The following is a 21,817-nucleotide window of genomic DNA, read 5'->3' as shown; positions in this document are numbered from 1 at the left end:
GCCAGTCACAGTGTAGCTCAATAGCCATATTGATAACCTAATGAAACGCAATCAGTCCTCACTTACAATCCAGTCTGGGGCTGGAGAGGCTCAGTAATTAAAATCACTTGCTACACTTGCAGAGGTTCGATGTCTTAGCCACATGGTGGCTCACAGACATTATCTAATCCAGGGTTCTCTTCTACCCTCACACATGCAGACAAAACATCATGCACAAATTAATATCTTTACCTTCCCAGTTCTGTTTTGCTGTTTTCCTCTTTTACCGCATGCATTGCATATGAACACTTTACACCTCACAGGACTTGGCTGTTTCCTTTACCTGGAAAGCTCTGCCATGTTTTTAGGAAGGTCTCAGCTTCCAAATAGTCTCCCTAAAGAAGCTCTCCCTGCTCTGAAAAGACATCCAGTTTCTTTATTTCCACAGCTTACAATTCAAGGTTTTCTTGTCTGTAAGATTCATGAAAGCAAGATGGCAGAGGGTTAGAGTAGTTTGTGTTTAGGGATAAATCAGTGGATTCTGCAAGGCCTCTTCAAAGTGAGGTCTAGAGCGCTGGTAGCCAAGCTTGATGACCCGAGTTCAATCTCCAAAACTCACATGGTGAAAGGAGACCTCCTTTGATGCGTCCTTCCATGGCATGCATTCAGACACTGAGTAGCCTGTAGGAAGAGCCGGTGGAGGGAGAAAAGTAAATCAGGTTTGTCTTTAATGTCACTGAGCCTGGTGTGGTGGTACAGGGCTGTAATTTACCATGGTAAACAAGAGGGTAATGGCAACTCTGGGGTCAACCTGGGGTGCAGAGGGAGTTCTAGGCCAGCTGGGGCTACATAGCAAGACAGTATCTCAAAAAACAAATGATTATAGAGTGTGACACAGTAGTGTGGCGAAGCTCCTAAGGTGTTTGAGTGAGAAGTAATGATGGTCCAAGCTTCAGCAAGGGGTGTGGCACAGGAATGGAAGATTGTTGTATTGGGCTTGAACTAAGGACTTAGAAATCAATACAATGACTATAATTGGAACCATAGGGATGGATCAGGAGAGTGTATAAATGAGTAGATCCTGCACTGTTTTAGACCTTAGAATAAAGAGACATAAATGCTGGTTTAAATGTCACCTCTTATTACATGTGTGTCTCTGAGTGTCATAGATTTATCCTCGGTATTTTGGTGTTGTGTAAAGACTTTGTGGTTTGTGAATCATGATCTCAAGACCTGTGCAGCACAGGCTCTGTGTTCTTTCCCTTATGTTACTGTTAGTGCCCTGTCCTTAGCAACTAGATGATATGTTGGTAGCGTGGGTTTTCTCCCCTCCTATCAATGTCCTAAGATTTTGTGTCATCTATGAGTGGGATTGAAGTATACGTGGGGTTTTGTTTGTTTGTTTGTTTGTTTGTTTGTTTTGGTGGTGGTACTGTTTTGTTTTTGATTTTTGAGACAGGGTTTCTGTTTATAGCCCTGGCTATCTTGGAACTCATTTCATAGACCAGGCTGGCCTCACACTCAGAGATGCGTTGAAGTGCTGAGATTAAAGGCATGTGAGGGAGAAATTTCTTTTATCCTTACTGGTTTCTCTGTTTTCCTGTAGGTGGATTGCTCAGGTTATGAACTAGAGCACTTACATACCAAAGTGACTTCACTGTGCAATCGGATAGAACAGATTCCGTGTTACAATGCCAAGGATCGCCTGGCTCAATCAGGTTAGCATGTGGGCTTTATTCATTCATGGCTATTTCACCCCACACCAGTGCCACGTTCTCAGCACTCACTCTGTTTTTTCTGTCTAGATATGGCCAAGCGGGTAGCCAACTTACTGCGGGTAGTGCTGAGCCTTCAGCATGCTCCTGATGCCACCTCCAACTCAACGCCAGACCCTCAGCGAGTCCCTTTGCGTCTTTTGGCTCCCCACATTGGCAGGCTCCCCATGCCTGAGGACTACGCCTTGGAGGAACTGCGAGGCCTTACCCAGTCCTACCTTCGAGAACTGACTGTTGGGAGCCAGTGAGCTTGGCTCTTGCCACCACACTCATGCCCACTCACACTCGCCACACCACAGTCCCCAGCACTGTTTTAGTTGACACTTTGCCAATCTCTGGGAATCCTCCATTCCTTTCTGCTGCATCTTCTAGTTATTCAGGGGTTTTCCTAATACTGAGCATAGCCTACAATAGCTCATAAGGGCTTCTGGAACAACAACAAAGAAGACAGGTCTCCATTTATCAACCTCAAGACCTTTTTTTTTCTTTTTCTTTTTTTTTTTTTTTTTTTTCTTTTGAAAAATGGTCAATAAAACCTCTTTGGCAGAACCTCCCAAAACCTAGGGAATTCTTTTCCACACCCAGCGTTCTGGCTCTCACCCCATGCCAGCATCTAACCTCCACCACTGCGATCCTTTTGTACCGTGACTGTTTGACAGACATCTGGCATATGACTGACTGACCTTCCTTACAGATTTGTCCCTCAAGTAGATTTCTCAGTAACGGTGGATTTTGGAGTCAAAAGAGAGTTGGACCTTGTTCTTTGGTAAATTTAAGATAGAAGGGCTGTCTGCCATAGAGGTAGAGATCTTCAAGGCCTTTACTCATGCCCTGTGTATCCTTTGGACACCATACTATCATGCGCAGTGGCCCCAAGCCACCGAGAACCAGTCTGAGAAGCTCCAGATTCGCTCAGGCCCTTGATCATCAGTCGTCGTCGTCTTCGATTTGCCAGAGGAGTTTAGATGAAGAATGTCAAGGATGTTCCTCCCTGCCCTCCCATCTAGCCAAGAACATTTCCAAGAAGATAAAACTGTCACTGAGACAGGTCTGGATGCGCCCTAGGGGCAAATAGAGAAGGCCTTTACCACATTGCTGCTGGCTATAGGAAGTCCCAGGTACTAGCCTGAAACAGCTGATATTTGGGGCTGTCACAGACAATATGGCCACCCCTTGGTCTTTATGCATGAAGATTATGTAAAGGTTTTTATTAAAAAATATATATATATATATAAATGATCTAGATTATTTTCCTCTTTCTGAAGTACTTTCTTAAAAAAATAAAATTAAATGTTTATAGTATTCCTGGTGGTATTGACTTTCTCTTTGTGTTTTTGGAGACTCTGAGAAGAAACCGATCCTAAGTTAAAGAGCGAGCGAGGGGCTGAGGAGTGAGTTCAGAGGGTCAGAGCACTAACCACACAAGTCTGACAATCCAAGTTTAGTTCTCAGACTCCTGATAAAGCAAGCTGTGTTGTTAGCACACATCTGTAATCCCAGTGCGCTGTATGTGCCTGGCAGCACTCTCATGGATACATGTTTACGTGTATTTTGATCATATCCATCACTCCCACTCTGAATTTCCAGCATTCTGGTTTTGTTTTGTCTTTGTCTGAATTTATTAATATTTTATGTGTATTGTGGTTTGCCTGTATGTATTCACCACTACAAAGTGAGTTCCAGGACAGCCAGGGCTACACAGAGAAACCCTGCCTTGAAAAACAAAAAGTATATTCAGATGAACAACTTCAATTTAGAATCTACGTGCATAAATTTGTGTGTAGTATTTATCAATCAGTAACTTCCTTGTCCCTAAATCTGTCCAAACTTAGCCTTTGGGCTTAGATGTAGCTCAACTGTAGAGATCTTGCCTAGTATGCAAAGAACTTGGGTTCAGTTCCCATTACTGCAGATGGAGAAGTATGCTCAGCATTTAACTATCCAGTATTTATTTGTGAGCATCATGTGTGCCCAAGGTCAGGACAACTTGGAAACTGTTACTGCCTTCCTCCTCTTTGAGGCAGGGTCTCTAATTCCTGCTGCCATGCTGCCTTCTCCAGGCTAGATGGCAGGTCAGTTCCAGGGTGATGCTCTTGTCTCCATCCCCTAGTAAGAGTTCTGAGAAATTGGGGCTGGAAGATGGCCTAGTGGTGAAGAACACTGGCTGCTTCTCAAGAGGACCCAGGCTTGATTCTCAGCACCCATAAAGTGGCTCAGAACTGTTCCAGATTCTAGTTCTTGAGGGTCCGCCGCTCTCTGGCTTCCACAGGCACTAGGCCTCGAGCTCAGAAATCCGCTTGCCTCTGCCTACCAAGTGCTGGGATTAAAGGCGTGCGCCACCACTGCCCGGCCCTGAATATACTTTTCTATTCAAAGCCTGCTCTGTACTGGAGGTTCTTAAACCAGGAGTCACTGCTTTCTAAGGTAGCGATGATTCCTCAACTGGCTGCTTCACACAGGCCTCTTGGAGTATCCAATGAGAATTCAAGTCTACTTGTGTCTAATTGTTGAACCGAGGATCGAGCAAATTCCAGGTTTAAACCAAAGACTTCCGCAACATCATAGAATTGGAGGATAAAAGAACAGAGAGGGTCTGCTTTGTCTGAGTCTTCAATCCCTGATGTCAGGAGTTGATTAGTTTGCAAACCTCCCTCCACGCTGACTCAGAATGGCCAGGCTTCTGCCAGAGAATTCTTGACTTTCTTATGCCAAAGGTGTTTCAAAAAGAATGTGCTCCAGCTCGTGGTTTTAGCGGCATTAAGGATTATTGGTATGGGGAATACTTGCTGGTTTTTGAGACAGGGTTTCTCTGTGTAGCCCTGGCTATCCTGGAACTCACTCTGTAGACCAGGCTGGCCTCGAACTCAGAAATCCACCTGCCTCTGCCTCCCGAGTGCTGGGATTAAAGGCGTGTGCCACCATGCCCAACTGGAATACTTGCTCTTAGGACAAGTTAGGGAAAAAAAAGGAAGGCTGGGCTGTAGTTCACTGTTGCTTGCCTAGCAGGCAGGAAGCTAGGTTCAGAAGCCAATACTACATAAGCTGAGCATGGTGATGCCTGCCTGCCTGCATCTCAGCACGTGGGAAGTGGAGGCAGGAGAGGCAGGGGTGCAAGGTGATCCTTGACTAATTGGGACTAAAAGGGCAGCACATGCCGGGCGGTGGTGGCGCACACCTTTAATCCCCAGTACTTGGGAGGCAGAGGCAGGCAAATTCTGAGTTCGAGGCCAGCCTGGTCTACAAAGTGAGTTCAGGACAGCCAGGGCTACACAGAGAAACCCTGTCTCGAAAAACCAAAAAAAAAAAAAAAAAAGGCAGCACATAAACTGGAAGCCGAGCACATAATTATAATCCAAATATTTGGGAGGTGGAGGCAGAAGTCCGTGGTCATTCTAAAGTGTAAGTCTTCTGACCGAATAATCCTCACTGTGACCCTTTATCTGCTAATCCCTACCCTTCCCCCTAACCCTGATCAGCCCCTCACACCCGTCCGCAGTATTTAGGCACTGGGTAGAGTATCAGCCTGGAAACACGACAAGAACTGAGGAAATGCTTCACAGAGCCATGTGAAGTGGTCTGACTCAGCTCACTCCCATGAAGACGGCAGAGCTTAGCTGGACAAAACCCCTGAGTCTAAGGTGTCCAGTCCCTTACTGAGAGGAAAAGGAGCCTCTAGAATTCAAGGAATGTAGCTGAGCTGGGGGGGGGGGGGGGCAGGTACAGTTCTCATTCACAGGCCTCAGCCCCATATACCTTTAGAGCATAATGTTTTGCACTTTCAGATCCTGGCATCTCTAAACCTTCCCAACCCCCAGGACTCTGAGTTACACAATTTGAATAATTTAGGACCCAGCACCCTCAGGTGTCAGTTTCAGTTGTTCTGTTCCCATGGGCACCAGTATGCCAACCCTGCAATTAAGCTAAAAGAAGTCAGTGGAAGAGGGGTGCTCTCCAGTGCCTCAAACCCTGATACGAGTTCCTGGCCCTATTCTGCTGAGAGCAGCAGGCTTGCTCAGAGCCCAGGTACAGGGAATGGATTGAAGGGGGGTTTGAGGTGCTGTAAGAGGAGAAGAAAGGGGGAGAGAGGAAAGAAAACAGAAACCAAGACCATTACAGAGGAAGAAAGCAAATTGAGACAGAGAGGTAAAAGACGGCACTAGTCATATGGAAAGGGACGGAAGATGGAGCCAGAGAGGCTGTGAAGAGCAAAGGAGAAACTGCAGGTACAAGGACCAGGTATAGTACTGCAGGCAGGTGCAAACAGGAGACCAGAAGGAAAGCCGCAATCTCTGGTTTCCAGGTACTGTCCACCTCATCCGTGCCAGCAGGGCCTGTTGCTTTACATCTCCTCAAGACCTGCCCACCCTCTGGCTGTGGTAGCGACATGGGGACCAGGAGCCACCACCTGGGTCCTGGGTTTCTGCTCCTGCTCTTTCTCCCTGCAGGTAATGAACCAGGTCTATCTGACACCGCCATTATTCCTGTCCACCACAAGCCTCCAGTCCCTACCCTTCTCTTCAGTGCCTGCTGAGAGCAAGCTATCTGGGGAATGTGGAGGAGAGGGTGCTGAAGATGGGAGTGGGGGAGAAGTAACTGTAAAAAGTCAGGTGTGCAAACCCCTTTAGCTCCTTGGGTACTTTCTCTTGCTCCTCCATTGGGGACCCTGTGTTCCATCCAATAGCTGACTGTGAGCATCCACTTCTGTTTGCCAAGCACCGGCATAGCCTCACAAGAGACAGCTATATCAGGGGCCGTTCAGCAAAATCTTGCTGGCGTATGCAATGGCATCAGCTTTTGGAGGCTGATTATGGGATGGATCCCCGGGAATGGCAGTCTCTAGATGGTCCATCCTTTCGTCTCAGCTCCAAACTTTGTCTCCATAACTCCTTCCATGGGTGTTTTGTTCCCAATTCTAAGAAGGGGCAAAGTGTCCACTCTTTTTTGGTCTTCGTTCTTCTTGAATTTCATGTGTTTTGCAAATTGTATCTTGTATCTTGGGTATTCTAAGCTTCTGGGCTAATACCAACAATATGAACTAACCAGTACCCCCGGAGCTCGTATCTCTAGCTGCATATGTAGCAGAAGATGGCCTAGTCGGCCATCATTGGGAAGAGAGGCCCCTTGGTCTTGCAAACTTTATATGCCTCAGTACAGGGGAACGCCAGGGCCAAGAAGTGGGAGGGGTGGGGGGGGGAGGGTATGGGGGACTTTTGGGATAGCATTTGAAATGTAAATGAAGAAAATCCCTAATTTAAAAAAAAGGTCAGGTGTGGCCTCAAACACCTATAACCACAGTGCTGTAGGAACCTGAGCCAGGAGGATTGCTGGGATTGCTGGCCAACCAGACTAGCTGAAAAAAACGGCAAGTTGCAAGTTCAGTGCGAGACCCTGTCTCAAGAGAACAGGGTAGAAAGTGATAAAGCCAGAAACCCAGTCCTCTCCTCTGGCTTCTGAAGACATATGAGTAAATGGCACAGAGCATCAAAAATGTGTGAGACCACGGAACAGGTGACAAGGCTCTAGCTGGGGGGTGATAGATGTGAACAGAGACCGCTGGATGACAGTCAAATTCTCATTCACCCTCTAGAGTGCCTGGGAGCTGAGGGTAGACTGGCTCACAAGCTGTTTCGTGACCTGTTTGCCAACTATACAAGTGCCTTGAGACCAGTGGCAGACACAGACCAGACTCTAAATGTGACCCTGGAGGTGACGTTGTCTCAGATCATTGATATGGTATGATATGGTAGTGGTGGGATGTGTGAATCGAGGGAAGAAGGGCCATCTCCTAATGATCTTTTTCCTATGTGTTAATATTAATAATGACATGCCGGGCGTGGTGGCGCACGCCTTTAATCCCAGCACTCGGGAGGCAGAGGCAGGCGGATTTCTGAGTTCAAGGCCAGCCTGGTCTACAAAGTGAGTTCCAGGACAGCCAGGGCTGTACAGAGAAACCCTGTCTCGAAAAAACCAAGTAATATATATATGTGTATATATATATATATATACATATATATATATATATATATATATTAATAATGACAGTGGTCATTAACTCCTGCATACCGGTTGATGGCCCAAGATTTTACACTCTGGTATTTACTGAGTGCTCTCCCCCCGCCCCACCTTCCCCAAGCAGGAATTATTGGTGGGATTAATTGGAGATTAAAAACCCCACCAAGGGCACACAAGTTCAAGTCTGGATGGGAACTGGGCTGTTTGAGCAAGCCGGGTTTGTGTGTACTAACGGGAGAGCTCTCTAAGGGAGTATGCATGAAAAGGGCAATGAGTGCAGAGAAACATGTCCATTGTCTGCCCCTGCCAGGATGAACGGAACCAAGTGCTGACCTTGTACCTGTGGATCCGGCAGGAGTGGACAGACGCCTACCTACATTGGGACCCCAAAGCCTACGGTGACTTGGATGCAATTCGAATTCCCAGCAGTCTAGTGTGGCGACCAGACATCGTACTTTACAACAAGTACTTCCTGTCTGCCCCCGTTTTCCTTAGAGTTGCCCATTTGCCCTTGACATGCACCGAGTCCTCTCCCAACACCTAACAGAGTTGCTTAGTCATCTAAGAAACTTGTCCCTTAGGGGCCCCTCGGAGGAGCTCTTCACCACTCCATGTCACTTTCAGGCCTTCTCAAGCTTGATGTCTGCAGGGAACCTGCTCTGTGATCCAAGCCTGTCCATGTGCTCCTCTGTGGCAGCTCCACCCTCCCACGCTCTGGGGCCACTTGAGATCTCAACAGCCAACAGCCTAGTCCTTGGGGGTACTCCTTTATACCACCTTTAGGTGCTTTGCATCTCCCAGCCAACACACAGCATCGTGTATCTTTCTGGGTTCATCTAATGAGTTCTACAAGATGACTCCCTAGGTCTGTGAGGCTCCAGGTTTGTAGAAGTCTTAAACTCTGCTCCCGGTCCCAGATCCTTCTAAGCCTTCAAACTCTGCCTTCTCTAGACCTTCAAAAACTAATGAGGTTCACGCCACTGTGCTGCCCTGACCACTAAATCCCGACTAGTGACAATAAATCCACCCTGTTCATGGGCCCGGGTGAATCCTGTCCTGCTTGTCCACAGGGCGGACACGCAGCCACCTGCCTCGGCCAGCACCAACGTGGTTGTGCGGCACGACGGCGCTGTGCGCTGGGACGCACCGGCCATCACACGCAGCTCGTGCCGTGTGGATGTCTCTGCCTTCCCATTTGACGCTCAGCGCTGTGGCCTGACCTTCGGCTCATGGACGCACGGCGGGCACCAGCTGGATGTGCGACCTCGGGGCACTTCCGCCAGTCTGGCCGACTTCGTGGAGAACGTTGAATGGCGTGTGCTGGGCATGCCAGCGCGCAGGCGCGTGCTCACCTACGGCTGCTGCTCCGAGCCCTACCCAGACGTGACCTTCACTCTGCTGCTGCGCCGCCGTGCAGCTGCCTATGTGTGCAACCTACTGCTGCCCTGTGTGTTCATCTCCCTGCTGGCACCTCTGGCCTTCCACCTGCCCGCTGACTCCGGGGAGAAGGTGTCTCTGGGCGTCACCGTGCTCCTGGCGCTCACCGTCTTCCAGCTGATCCTGGCCGAGAGCATGCCACCTGCAGAGAGCGTTCCACTCATCGGTGAGTCTGAGGGCTTGGGAGAGTGGACACTAGGTCAGAAGAGTGACTGCTGCAGAGGGTGAGAGAGCATAGACCTGACTGGGGGAACACCCTTGACTGCTGGGGTCTTGATGGAGGAATATCTGGTGCCCAGTGTCATAATAAACAAATTGTAGTGATAGCTGTGTGCCAGGCATTCGCCTGTGCACGTGACATTTGTTCATTCACAGGAGCAATACCATGAACCAACGAATAGGTTATTCCAGGTGTACAGACAGGATAGTTCAGGTTGCAACCACAATCCGATACCCAGTAGGGAAAAAAAATAGGTAGCAGATATCTTCTGATGGTTTTTCGAGACAGGGTTTCTCTGTGTAGCCCTGGCTATCCTGGAACTCACTCTGTAGACCAGGCTAGCCTCAAACTCAGAAATGTGCCTGCCTCTGCCTCCCAAGTGCTGGGATTAAAGGTGTGCACCACCACTGCCTGGCCTTAGCCCTTACTTTATCCTTCCCCACATCGGGTCTGAGGGCCTGATGCTGTCCCCCTTTCCATTTATAATGAGGCAGCTGGGAAGCTTCATTTCCTGTTTGGGGCTCAAAATGCTTTCTGTCCCACAGGAAAGTACTATATGGCCACTATGACCATGGTCACATTCTCCACAGCGCTTACCATCCTCATTATGAATCTGCATTACTGTGGCCCTAATGCACATCCAGTACCTGCCTGGGCTCGGGTCCTCCTGCTGGGACACCTAGCCAAAGGCCTGTGTGTGCGGGAACGAGGGGAGCCCTGTGGACAGTCCAAGCCATTAGAGTCAGCCCCCAGCCTCCAGCCTCCTGCAGGTCCCCCAGCGGGCCCTTGTCATGAGCCACGGTGTCTATGCCACCAAGAAGCCCTTCTGCATCACGTAGCTTCCATTGCCGGCACCTTCCGCAGCCACCGGGCTGCCCAGCGCCGCCATGAAGATTGGAAGCGCCTGGCCAGAGTAATGGACCGCTTTTTCCTAGGCATCTTCTTCTGCATGGCTCTGGTCATGAGCCTCCTGGTACTGGTGCAAGCCCTGTAAGGGCCAGGAACTGGATTTCAGGGAGCTGTGATCACCTCAACACCACCAGGTGGGGATGGCAAAGCCCAGGTGGTTGTTGGTACTCAGAAACACTAGCCAGTTTCTCCCCAAAGTGCTGCTAAGAGTCAGAGACACCTCTTCAGGACCAGCACTTCTGACCTCAAACCCACAAACAGCCTTTGTGATCTGCATGCCCTAATGGAAGGGGATCTAAAGCTTGCCTCTCCCCTAATTCCAACATGAGTGAGGTCAAAGTACAGACTTGGAGGCTAAGACTCAGTGCCAGCTGAGCAAGGTGATATAATTCCAGCACAAGGAGGCTGAGACAGGAAGATTACCCTAAGGTCTGTAGCCTGAGCTACAGAAATTTTTGTCTAAAAATAAATAACCACCCCAGTGTCTACACTTGGAATCATAGCTATTAGCCGGTGGAATCCAGGTTATTTTCCTTTGTCGAGTTAGAGTCTCGCTATGTAGTCCTTGCTGGCCTGGAACTTGCTATGTAGCCCAGGTTGGCTTTGAACTCACACAGATCCACATGCCTCTGCCTCTCCAAACACAGGTGCCACTATGCCTGGCTTGGGTGTAGGTTACTAATTAAAGGGACAAAGCTACACATTTGCTTGTCACCCTTAGCAGTTGCTATTACAGATTCTCATCTTGCTTCTCACTGCTAGGCTCTCCCGGGAGGGAACTCACTGTCTAGTTTCCAAAACAGAAGGCTGTGCAGACATTTGACTCGGAGCTTCGATCCATAATAAATGAGTGCTCCCAGTGCCTCTCCCGTGCCTGGTCTTCTTGGGGCCTACAACCAGAAGTTGGGGGTTCAGTTGGTCTTAATAGGTAGGTAGGACTCTCGGGACTCACAGATCATTGCAAAAATTACATCTCTTTAAAAATCACATTTATTAGCCTGGTACTACCACTCATACCTTTATGAGAGGCAATTAAGTGACTCCAGCTTGGCCCACGGTCATGTGTGTGTGTCACGCACAATGAGTTGAAGTCTCCTGGCTCCAAGTTGAGTCTCTGCCTGTCCTCGAGTCCTCTGCTTGTCCTCAGTCCCGTCCCTACATCCCTGGATGAGGTTCAGTCTCCAAATTCTCTTCTCTGTCTCTATCGATGTGTCTGGCAATTGCCATAGACGGTCCCAGAGTTCCCTGTAGATGGACTGATTCACCAGGATCCTGCTACACTGAAGGCGCACAGTTGACCAGCCTTCTTCAGTCAGGGCCGGTCAACATCGGGTAAGTTGCTGGAGACCTGGATTCTCTGGAAGGGCGCTCAGCACAAGGAACAAGAGCAGCAGCAGAAGAGAGCAGGAAGCAGAAATGGAGCCTGGGGCTATGTAAGGAAAAAGAGAGATGTAGAAGCCATGTGAGGACTTGAAGAGGAAAGGCAGAGAGACTGGCAGAGCAAACTGGAAAGACTCAAACCCAAAGTGCAACGAGAGAGGCAGAGAGGATACCAGTCACTCTAACCCCTGCCATCTGCAGACACAAGGGGACACAACACTACAGAGTGTCCCCTGGTCTCTAAGAGAGATCTGCTGAGGCTGTCTCTGGCTTCTCCATTCATGCCCTGGGCATGATGTCCTGGTGGGAGTGTGGAGACAAACACTCTTAACTTTCCCAGTGTCTCAAACTATGACCTTCTGAATGCAGAGGCCCAAGCAGGATACAGCAGTTTGCTTGCCCAGCGTCCTAGCTCTCAGGAGGCTAAGGCAAGAGAATGAATGGCCCATTTGAGACAGCCTGAACTGCACATGAGTTCTAGGACAACCTGGACTACCTATCCCAAACCAAAACAAAGGGTCTGGTTTGAAGTTGGAGACCCAGCCTCTGGTCACTATGCCACCTTGACTGTGTCTCTGGACTCCCTTAAGTACATGAAGATAGTATTCTAGGTTTTACTGCTAGAGGGCTGTGTTGCAGAGGTAGGAACTGTCATGGTGGGCAGTTCACAGTTCCACTCTGCAGCCAGGCTAGAGACATGATTCCTCACTAGCTGTGTGGTGAAGGACAGGTTGCTGCTTTCTGTCCTCTGTAGAAGTGGCTGATACTGGGCAAGATAGTACACGACTTTAAACCCAGCACTCCGGAGGCAGAGGCAGGCAGATCTCTGTGAATTTGCAGCTGGAACTCTGAGTTCGAGGCCAGCCTGGTCTACAGAGCCTGTTCCAGGACAGCCAGGGCTACACAGAGAAACCCTGTCTAGAATATAAAGTGAGCCAATGCCATTGGACTGTGCTGAGGGCTCACAGTGTGCCGTGCCTGGACATCAAGTATTATTTTGTCCAGGAAAGTGTAAAGAACAGAGGTTGAGTGTCTTTCCTGACCACTGGTTATGGATCCTAGAGGGAGGAAGCATGGGGGACAGAGCAGGAAATGTGGTTAAGAGCTGGGGGGGAGGGGGGGTGACCCAGAAAGGCCCTGGCACAGCAAGTGTACAAGAGAAGACTCAGATGAAAGAGATGCAGGTGTTCTTTGACTAACTTTCATCTTACAAACTAGGAAACTGAGGCACAGAGAAAGACTAGTTAGGTCAGACTAGAGTACAGTCACGCAGCATCCAGGGTTGGCTTTGACCTTGGAAAGCAGGTCAAAGGGAGCCCCGGGGACAGGAGCAGGGACACTTGAGTTCTGCAACTGAAGAAAAGGTCCCAGGGGAGAAATCTGCCGGGAACAGCTTCTCCTGGAGTCTCCTCGGAGCAGCCTGAAGGCAGGGCTGACAGTGGCCCTCCTATGAGAGGCAGAGATGCTGCTGTGGAGCCATTTCACACATGCACATCCTCTGTGAAGGTTAGTGACTTTCACCGCTGCCTCACTGAGAGCGGTCTCAGGCGAGGAGGTGGGTTTATAGGAATCAGAGAGCAATAGGCCAGGCAGTGGTAGCACACACTTTAATTTCAGGGCTGGGGAGGCAGAGGCAGGTGTGAATCTCTTGAGTTAGAGGCCAGCCTGGTCTACAAAGTGAGTTCCAGGGTAGCCAGGGCTACACAGAGAAATCCTGTCTCAAAAAAAAAAAAAAAAAAAAGGCTGGAGAGATGGCTCAGTGGTTAAGAGCACTGACTGCTCTTCTGAAGGTCTTGAGTTCAAATCGCAGCACCCACATGGTGGCTCACAACCATTTGTAACAAGATTTGACGCCCTCTTCTGAAATGTCTGAAGACAGCTACAATGTACTAATAAATAAATAAATCTTTGGGCCAGAGCAAGTAGGGCTAGAGAGAGCAACCATCGGTAATGACAGCCTGCTCACATATCTTACCTGAGCTACCCAGCCAGCAGGGCCCAGACCTGCACTTCTTTTCTGAAAGAAGAAAGAAAAGTCAGTGCTTCAGCAGCTCTCTGGATGGAAAGGACCCCTCAGAGCTCTGATGAGCAATCGTTGATTCTCCGTTTGTAATTCTGCTGCCTTAGCAAGGGACTCCCTAGACTACATTCACTTAGCCAGAGCCAAGGACTGAAGGAGGCAGCCATGTAAGCCAGGCTCTCTTTCTGACCCACTCCTAGTCTCTGGCCTGTAACTGCCTGCTCGCCCCATCCCAGCTCCCTTTCCTATTTCCTGGCCTAGATAGGAGAGGCTGCTGTGTATTCTTGGCCTGCCTTCTTCATGCCTCATGATGTTAGTCAAGGTGGGAATTGAGCCACACTGGAGCTCCTCCTATTTGAGCTGTGGCATCTAGGCCAACTGTCTGCCTCTTAACTATGGAAGTCAGGCCTCACTTAGCCAGGAGCAGTAGCCCCCAGCCCACTAGGAGTTAAGAATGGGCCTCCTTGTTGCTCCTCTAGCTTGAGGAATAGAATAGCAGAGGAGGGGCAGCTGACATGCTAACGACCATAGGTTGGCACAGTTAAACTGAGAGGTATACCACCCACCTGGCATCCTCCCAACCCCCAAGCCTGCCCAGCACAGGCTACTGTATATAATTCCCATTCTGCCTGAGAAAATCTCACCTCTCAAAAGCTGAGGTCGGGAGTTTTACACAATTCTTTTTCTTAAACTTTATTTATTATTAGTGTATGTGAGGTGGGGGAAAACAGGTAACCTTGGGTTTGTGGAGGTCAGAGACAATCCTGTGGACTTGGTTCTCTCCTTCTGTCTTTACATGAGTGCTGGGGACAGAACCGAGCAAGTCGGGCTTGCATGACAAAGCTCCTTCACTAGACGAGCCATCTAGAGTTTTCACTTGGCTCTGCCAACAAATGTCTTGGTGTCACTACTATGACTAGAAATTAATTCCTTTCCAGCTTCCAGTTGGAAAAGCAGCCTGACCCAAGGGTGTCTATCCTTTAAAGGACCTGGCTGCCTCTCCTCGATACCTGTATGTGTGAGCCTCTCACACCCCCACCCACGCACCCCCCCCCCCCACCTCCCGCCCAACTCGCACACTGCTCTTACCGCCTGGGAATCAAGAGTAGCCTCAGCCTGGGATTACAGGTGTGAGCCACCCCAGGCTTGTGGCCAGTTGCCTTTATTATTTATGTATGACACCTTTGGCTGGGGGTGGGGGCTGGGGCTTGAATTTGTCAATGCTCCTGGCAGATGCTGGAAGCCCATCTTTTTGTAAGACTGGCCTGGCTCTGGCTAGCTCGCTCCTCACCTTTGATGTATTCACAGTTGTATGTACTGCGTTTGCCCAGAGCGCGGAGGTAGATGCGTGCGGGACCCTGGGTGGGTCGGCTTGTATTGATCACCTGGAAAGTTTCGAAAGGAGGGATCAGCACCTCCTCCTCTTCAGGGAAAAAGGAGTAGCCCCTGATGGGGGCCCCAAGGCAGGTCCAGATACCGAAGAAGGTGTCCTCGCCAAATTGTTGGGCGGCAACGTTCTTGAGGGACGCAGAAGCAAAGCCCCCCAGCCTAACGGTGGCGCCAGGCCCCGCTGGCCGAAAGCGCAGGCCGTGCACCCCCCTGTACACCTGCTGGCACCCGCGAGATCGGTGGCTCCGGAGCAGTTGCAGGGCCTCGGTGAGCAGGAAGTGGAGGGTCTTGAAGGAGAAGTGGTGGAGGTAATGGGCCCGAGAACGTCCCGCCTCACGCACAGCTGCGTTGAACTCCTTGTGCAGGGGGCTGTTGGCGGTGTAGGCCAGCAGCGCCACCCCGTGCTCATCCCGGAAGCCCGGCGGTGATGGGGGCAAGGAGCCCCACACGGACCCCCAGGCCCTGCGCTCCTGCCACTGATTGTTGGCCTGAGCCCAGCCATCCGCGTATACTTTGTTGGCCTGAAACTCTGAGTGGTTGAGATCTGGCAGGGCCGCTGTCATGTCTGCCAGGCAGCCAGCATACTGGTCATCAAAGGACGCTGGGGCCATGTCCAGGGGTGTTTCTTGAGAAAAGATGTCTAGTTGTGAGATGGAGTAACTTTGAACCTGAGAGTAAGGGAGCATCCAGGACTGAGAGGGCAATCCCTAGGAAAATGAGGGCCCGCTCATCTAGCTTTCCCCTCTCTGTCTACAAACACAAGAAGGCCCCCAAATACATCTGGAGGGGAAAGGGGATTGGGAACCACCAGCTGCAAGCTCCCCAAGACTGGGGTTTCAGGAGGTCCCTCAGAGAGACAGATGGGTCCCCAGGGTAGCGTGAGACATACTTCCCTCTGCTCCTCTTCCCCATGATCTAGAAGCCAGCAGCTCAGTGCCCTGCCAGGCTGCTGGCAAAGGATGACCATACCTGAACTCCATCCCTGAGACCCACAGACACCAGTAGGAGAGACATCATAGCAGGAATCTTCATGGTGGAGGTGACCTCGGGCAAGCTGCTGTCTCTTTTTCCTCATCTGGAAAACTGGGAAGTTAATCTCTACCCTTTAGTTAACATTATCTGACACCATCTGCCATGTGGACAAAGGGATGGAGGAACTACAGCTTCTGGTACCCCCTCAGGGTAGTCACACTGACCCACGGTGGCTCTAAGGAGGCCCATCCTTGGGTCAGAACCAGAATAGCCATCTCTAAACCCGTGCTAAATGTTGTCCCTTTTCTGTCTGTCTGTCTACATTGGTTTGTTTTTGTTTTAAACAGGGTCTTATATACCCATGCTGACCTGAACCTGGCTACTGGGCCAGTCTCCGTCTGTGACCCTCCTGCTTCTACCTCCTAAAGGCAGGCATAGTGGATTTGAACTACCCGCTCATTTTCCTATACAGTAAGACAGAGCAATGCTGGCGGTAGGGAGGTGGGTGGGGACTGAGTACCCCACTCCAGCCTTACACCCTCCTGCCTATGGCACGGATGGCCAGTGACAGCGGTGTCTTTCAGTGGCTTTCTCAAAAAATATTTGAACAGTATAATTAACTGTTTGCAGTGTTGGGGGTCAGACACAGAGCCTGGTGCCTGGTGCATGCTAGCTGAGCACTCTATTATTGAGCTCTGAACAATCTATTAAATTTAACACACAACACACACACACACAATGTTCAAATGTTTTGGATTCATTGACTCTTTTTTGAAAAGAAAAAATGCTTAATATACACGTCCTCTAAATATATCCCCTTGAGAAACAATATATCAAGAGCCTCCTTCCAAGTAGCCCCTACACACACACACACACACACACACACACACATCTACCTTGCCTGTTACAATACCTCATGGTGTGTTGCATGTTAAACCGTTGAATGGGCACATGGATTTTTTTCATAATGTTTTGAGGCAGGATCTGACTCTGCAGTTCAGGGCAAACTGAACCTCACTTTGTGTCCCAGGCCGGCTCCTTTGAGTAACTCCAGTTCCAGTGACCTAGCAGCTTCCTCCTCCTGCATGCTGGGATTACAGGTGTGCACCACCCCACAGCGGGGAGGTGCTTTTTATATTAATACTCCCTGTCAAACTGTGGTTCAAAACGTAGCCAGTGTGCCCTCTCACCACTAGTGAAAGAAAATGTTCCTTGTCCCACCCTTGTCAATGCTAGTTACTGTTTTCCTAGATCATTTTTCTCTGTCTTGCTTGTTTGTTTTGTTTTGATTTTTGAGGCAGGGTCTTATGCCACCTCGGCTGGCTTCAAACTTCCTGAGTGGCTGAGATGACCCTGAAATTCTGATTCTCCTGCTTCTACGTCCTGAGTGCGGAGATCACAGGTGTGCCCCACGTCTAGTCTTCTGGTCTCTTTCTAACTTTCATGTGAGTGGTCTGGAAGTGTAAGCTACTGTGCCATCACCACTCTGAAAGCTTTCTTTTGCACTTTATTGCCATCTCTGCTGTGCTGCTGCCAGGACCTGGCACAGAGACTCAGGAGACTGAAATGGATGTGATTCAGAGAAAGGGTGGACATGGCAGTGCCTACCTGTGGTGTAAGGCAGGAGGCAGGAGGCAGGAAGATGGTGGGCCAAAGGCCATCCTGGGATATCATGAGACCCTATCTCAAAAACTAAAATAAGCAATTTGCATCATTGATGTTGAAGTCAGGCAGAGGTGAGATTCCCCAGGGAGGATGGACCAGAAGATGGCTTCTCACATCAGAGAAGCCGGAAGGGGAGCCCAAGCTTACAGAACAGACTCCTGGGGGCTCCTGGGGTTCTTTGCTTGTGGCCCTTAGGCTCAGTGAGAAACCCTGGAATCATTTCATATTAGCTTTTAGGCTTATCCCAGCTTAGCCTAGCTCTGGTGAGCTTGCCAGCAGAAGACACTCATGTGGGACCTTAGTCTCTCATGATGGTCATGTGGGTATCCATCTATTCAGTCATTCATCACTCATGACTGCAGTTGCCAGCTCGTGTCAGGTCCAAGCTGCTTCCTAGAGTCTCCTTCCGGGCTTTGTCCAGGCTCACATCCATGCCCTGTTTATTTCTGTCTGCCTCTTCCTTAGACAATCTGCCTGCCCCCTCTCAGCCCTGCTAGCGCATTTACCACAGAGCGGGAAGAGCAATGTCTCTAAAGCACAGCCCTGGTTACCGTCCTTACCTGCTTAAAACCTTCTGTGTGGGGATGGAGAGGGAGCATAGCAGTTAAAGGAATAGACTGCTCTTGCAGAAGGCATGAGTTCAGTTTCCAGCACCCACATCAGGTGGCTCATGGCTGCCTGGAACTTTGACTGTAGGAAGTCAGATGATTCTAGCCTTGGTGAATCCTGTCCTCAGGTGCACATACCCACATACAGACACACAAATATATACATAATTAAAAAGAGAATCTTTAAAAAAAATTCTCTGCCAAAACTGATGGAAAAGTAGCTCAAAATACTGAGAAAAATGCAGAAATGAGAATTATGAGAGGAAAAAAAAGATAGTATATCTTAAAAGGCATGGGTGCTGGTGTTAGAGAGATAGCTCGGCAGTTCAAGACACTTGCTGTTCTTGCAGAGGTCCCAGGTTTAGATCCCAGCAGCACAGGCTCTCAAAGACCTTTATCTCCTGTTCCATGTGATCTAATGTCCTGCACACATGCACTGTATGTAAACTCATTCTCTCTCTCTCTCTCTCTCTCTCTCTCTCTCTCTCTCTCACACACACACACACACACACACACACACACACACACGCTTCACACTCACATAATTTTTAAATCTATAAATAAATAAATAAATAAATAAATGCCTCTATGGTGGCTCATACCTTTAATGCCAGCACTCAAGGCCAGCCTGGTCTACAGAAAGAATTCTAGGACAGCCAGAGGTACAAAGAGAAACTCTGTTTCAAAAAGCAAAAGCAAAACAAAACAAAACACCCAAAACCAAAAAGCAGAGAGGGCTTGCCTATGCTGCACAAGTCCCTGTGTTTTGATTCCTAACACCTCCTAGACGTCAAGTGTGCTAGCATGTGCCTGAAGTCTCAGTATTCACGGAGGGAAGGAGGATCAGGAATCCAAGGCTACACAGTGAGTTCCAGGCCAGACCGGGATACACAAGACCCTGTCTCCAAACAAAGCAGCAGACTGAAGTAAAACATCTCTCTGCACCCGGTGGCCGCCTCACCTCAGCCTGCTCCTCGCCTCAGCCTGCTCCTCGCCTCAGCCTGCTCAATGATCCTGCCCCCTGGGACCTTTCCCGTCCCTGCTTGGCGCCTACAGTACAGAACAAAGTTCCAGAGAGGCTCTGCCATTTCCCTGCCCTGAGCTGTCCTGACCTCCTCCTCTTCCAGGCCTAGCTCAGGGCCCACCTCTTTCAGAAAGCCCCAGAATCCTTTGGGGGCTCTACATCACTTTGTGCTGACTTCTCCTGAGCGCCCCAAGCCCCACCCCTGACCTGTGTAGGAACCGGCAGTAATCCCTGATCTCAGGCCAGGACTAGGCAAAGTCACCCGAGTACTTGCTGATGAAGGAAGTAAAATCTACAAACACCCAGCTTCAGGTAGACCTGCAGATGCTCATGGGTAACTGGGCTGGGATGGAGAGACTGGCGTCCATGTGTTCCCTTTTGAGTCAGGTTCTGTCACTCTGAAGGCAGATATGTCAATCACCTCTTTGGGCAGGGTGATTTTTCTGCCCTCCACTGCCAGAGGTTTTATAGCAGCCTGAGCATTGGGAGCAGTGAAGCTCAGGTCTCACAGCTTCAGCTGCTGAGCCCTCCATGTCCTTCAGGCAAGATGATGACCCCAGTCAGTAATCCCGGAAAATCCGTGGAAGCCCACCTCTTCTCTTGTCCAGACAGCGCACCCTATCTGTCAGCGCTGGCTCCCGTCCATTAGAGAACGGAAGCCTCGCTAAAGCCTGCCTGTGTCCACCACATACCCTCATTTCTACAGTCACTTCTGGCCTCCTTTTGCTCAGTCTGTGATGGAAGACTCCCCTCCCCCCAGTCTCTGGTAAACAGGCTAAGAGGCGGTGTGAGCATTGCCAATCAGACAGCACCTCAGAGTAAATAGATTGCTTTCCTTGGTGACCAGTGTCACGGGGGAAATGCAGCAGAGATTGGTCTGGGACACTGGGAATTCTCCCTATTTCATTTCATTTCATTTTATTTTTTTTTATCTTATTTTATTGAGACAGGGTCTTGTTAGGTATCCCAGGCTGGCCTCTAACTTAGTCTCTGGCACAGGAGAGCTGAATCCAGCTTAAAAATCCCTTTCCACAGGCAAGGGAGCTGCATCCCCTATCCTCTGACCCTCGGTTTTCCTTTTTCTGGCCCTCACTCAACAGTTCCTTCAGGGAATATGACCCCAAGGCTCTCCTCAAAAACCCCAAACTTCCCCACATCCACAAACCTTCCTGGGATCCAAGGATCCCTAAAACTATTAATACCATAGATTTTAAATCAAAAAAGTTCCCTCCCTGCTCCCTATGCGAGGAGGTGAGGTAGCCTTCTGGCCTTACCTAGCCTTCTCCATGGCGGGCAAAGCTGACCTGGTCTCCTGGGATAGACAGGGCAGGGAGGGCAGCTTTCTCTTTTATACTGTCTATTCCCTACCCCTCCTGCTGTCGCCACACAGCTGCTCAGAAATGTGACACTCGTCTATTTCAAGCTGTCTCCTTGTCAAGGCTCAGGAACACTAGCCTCACCCCAGTGTGACCTGGGCCAAAGCTCTTCCCAAAACAATAAGAGCTGCCGAATACAGAGGTGTGGAGGGCAGTGTTGGGGGTGTTGAGGAGATGGGGCTGCAGCCCTCTCACCAGGCTTGGTTCTGGACTCTGATCACCCCAACTCCACACATCTCTCCTTCCATTTTGTTCTGTGGTGGTGGTGGTGGTGGTTAATTGTTGTTGTTGTCTTAATACTTTCTTTCACAAAGTCCAGGCTGACCTTGATCTTGAAGCAATCCTGTTGCCCCAGCTTCCCTGCCGATTGCTAGGGTTATAGGCATGTACCACCACAATGCATGTTCTTTTTTTTTTTTTTTTTTTTTTTTTTTCAAATTTTTATTAGGTATTTTCTTCATTTACATTTCAAATGCTATCCCGAAAGCCCCCTATATCCCACCACCACCCTGCTCCCCTACCCACCCACTCCCACTTCTTGGCCCCGAAGTTCCCCTGTACTGGGGCATATAAAGTTTACAATGCATGTTGTTTAGGGCAAGCTTTGTTCTGCCCTAAAGAACCTAGCTTCCTGCTGGATCTCTGACTCACCGTGTGACCTGAGAGGATGCTGCCCCTCTCAGGATCCCTGACCCACACGTGACCAGATTTGACTCCACTTCTTGGAGTTCCGGGTGCTAGGATATAAGAAAATCCCCAAGCCATAGGCTGCCCCCACACAGCATCTGCTGTCCCAGAAACTGCAAGTACCTGAATTCCTCCCAGAAAGGGAGGATGGGGTCAGGAGGGAAGGAAGGGATCACTGCTGGACATAGTTTGTTTTTCTCTTTAGCCTTCAGGAAGGATTGGAGGAGAAAAGAGGCTTTTGGGTGAAGGAAACTTTATTTGGCTGACAATATGAGGTGGTAAAGGGTGGTGATGGGTAAATTCATGAGCTGGACTGGAGAGGCCTTATCCTATGCTAATGGTGGCCCCAACAGGAGGCATCTCT

General features: G+C 49.6%; 3 protein-coding genes across 12 annotated transcripts in view; 2 read left to right on the top strand and 1 right to left on the bottom strand.

Moving 5' to 3' along the window:
- The window catches only part of Nup98 (nucleoporin 98), a 90,767-nt gene extending 87,711 nt beyond the window's left edge, over positions 1-3,056 (top strand). For all 6 annotated transcript variants that reach the window (XM_006507896.3, NM_001287164.1, XM_030242624.1 and 3 more), the window contains 2 exons: positions 1,586-1,697; positions 1,785-3,056. In XM_006507896.3, coding sequence (XP_006507959.1) covers positions 1,586-1,697; positions 1,785-2,002 — 330 coding nt within the window. In that variant the 3' untranslated portion in view covers positions 2,003-3,056. The remainder of the gene's footprint in view (positions 1-1,585; positions 1,698-1,784) is intronic.
- Positions 394-20,750, bottom strand: Art1 (ADP-ribosyltransferase 1). Of its 3 annotated transcripts, XR_869649.2 has the most exons (8): positions 20,665-20,750; positions 16,091-16,196; positions 15,024-15,789; positions 13,688-13,729; positions 11,350-11,761; positions 11,117-11,222; positions 8,914-9,382; positions 394-660 (listed from the first exon to the last, which is right to left on the bottom strand). XR_869649.2 is itself a non-coding variant. In XM_011241657.2 (5 exons), the coding sequence occupies exons 2-5, from the start codon at positions 16,151-16,153 to the stop codon at positions 11,655-11,657; spliced, it is 978 nt and encodes a 325-aa protein (XP_011239959.1). In that variant the 5' UTR covers positions 16,154-16,204; positions 20,665-20,728; the 3' UTR covers positions 11,300-11,654. The 3 variants fall into 3 exon arrangements, 2 of the variants coding, with proteins under 2 accessions (XP_011239959.1, NP_033840.2); XM_011241657.2 differs by lacking the exons at positions 394-660; positions 8,914-9,382; positions 11,117-11,222 and having other exon boundaries at positions 11,300-11,761; positions 16,091-16,204; positions 20,665-20,728; NM_009710.4 differs by lacking the exons at positions 394-660; positions 8,914-9,382; positions 11,117-11,222 and having other exon boundaries at positions 11,308-11,761; positions 20,665-20,713.
- Chrna10 (cholinergic receptor, nicotinic, alpha polypeptide 10) lies at positions 5,485-11,196 on the top strand. 3 transcript variants are annotated; one of them, XM_006508009.3, is made up of 6 exons: positions 5,485-5,777; positions 6,055-6,199; positions 7,342-7,487; positions 8,077-8,231; positions 8,837-9,369; positions 9,969-11,196. In XM_006508009.3, the coding sequence occupies exons 2-6, from the start codon at positions 6,139-6,141 to the stop codon at positions 10,415-10,417; spliced, it is 1,344 nt and encodes a 447-aa protein (XP_006508072.1). In that variant the 5' UTR covers positions 5,485-5,777; positions 6,055-6,138; the 3' UTR covers positions 10,418-11,196. The 3 variants fall into 3 exon arrangements, with proteins under 3 accessions (XP_006508072.1, XP_006508071.1, NP_001074893.1); XM_006508008.4 differs by having other exon boundaries at positions 5,485-5,977; NM_001081424.1 differs by having other exon boundaries at positions 5,743-6,199; positions 9,969-11,190.
- Positions 20,751-21,817: the final 1,067 nt, after the last annotated feature.

This window comes from Mus musculus, chromosome 7, assembly GCF_000001635.26.
Source record: "Mus musculus strain C57BL/6J chromosome 7, GRCm38.p6 C57BL/6J".
Lineage (NCBI taxonomy): Eukaryota > Metazoa > Chordata > Mammalia > Rodentia > Muridae > Mus > Mus musculus.
The sequence above is the reverse complement of the archived record's forward strand: the minus strand, read 5'-3'. Positions and strand labels throughout refer to the sequence as shown.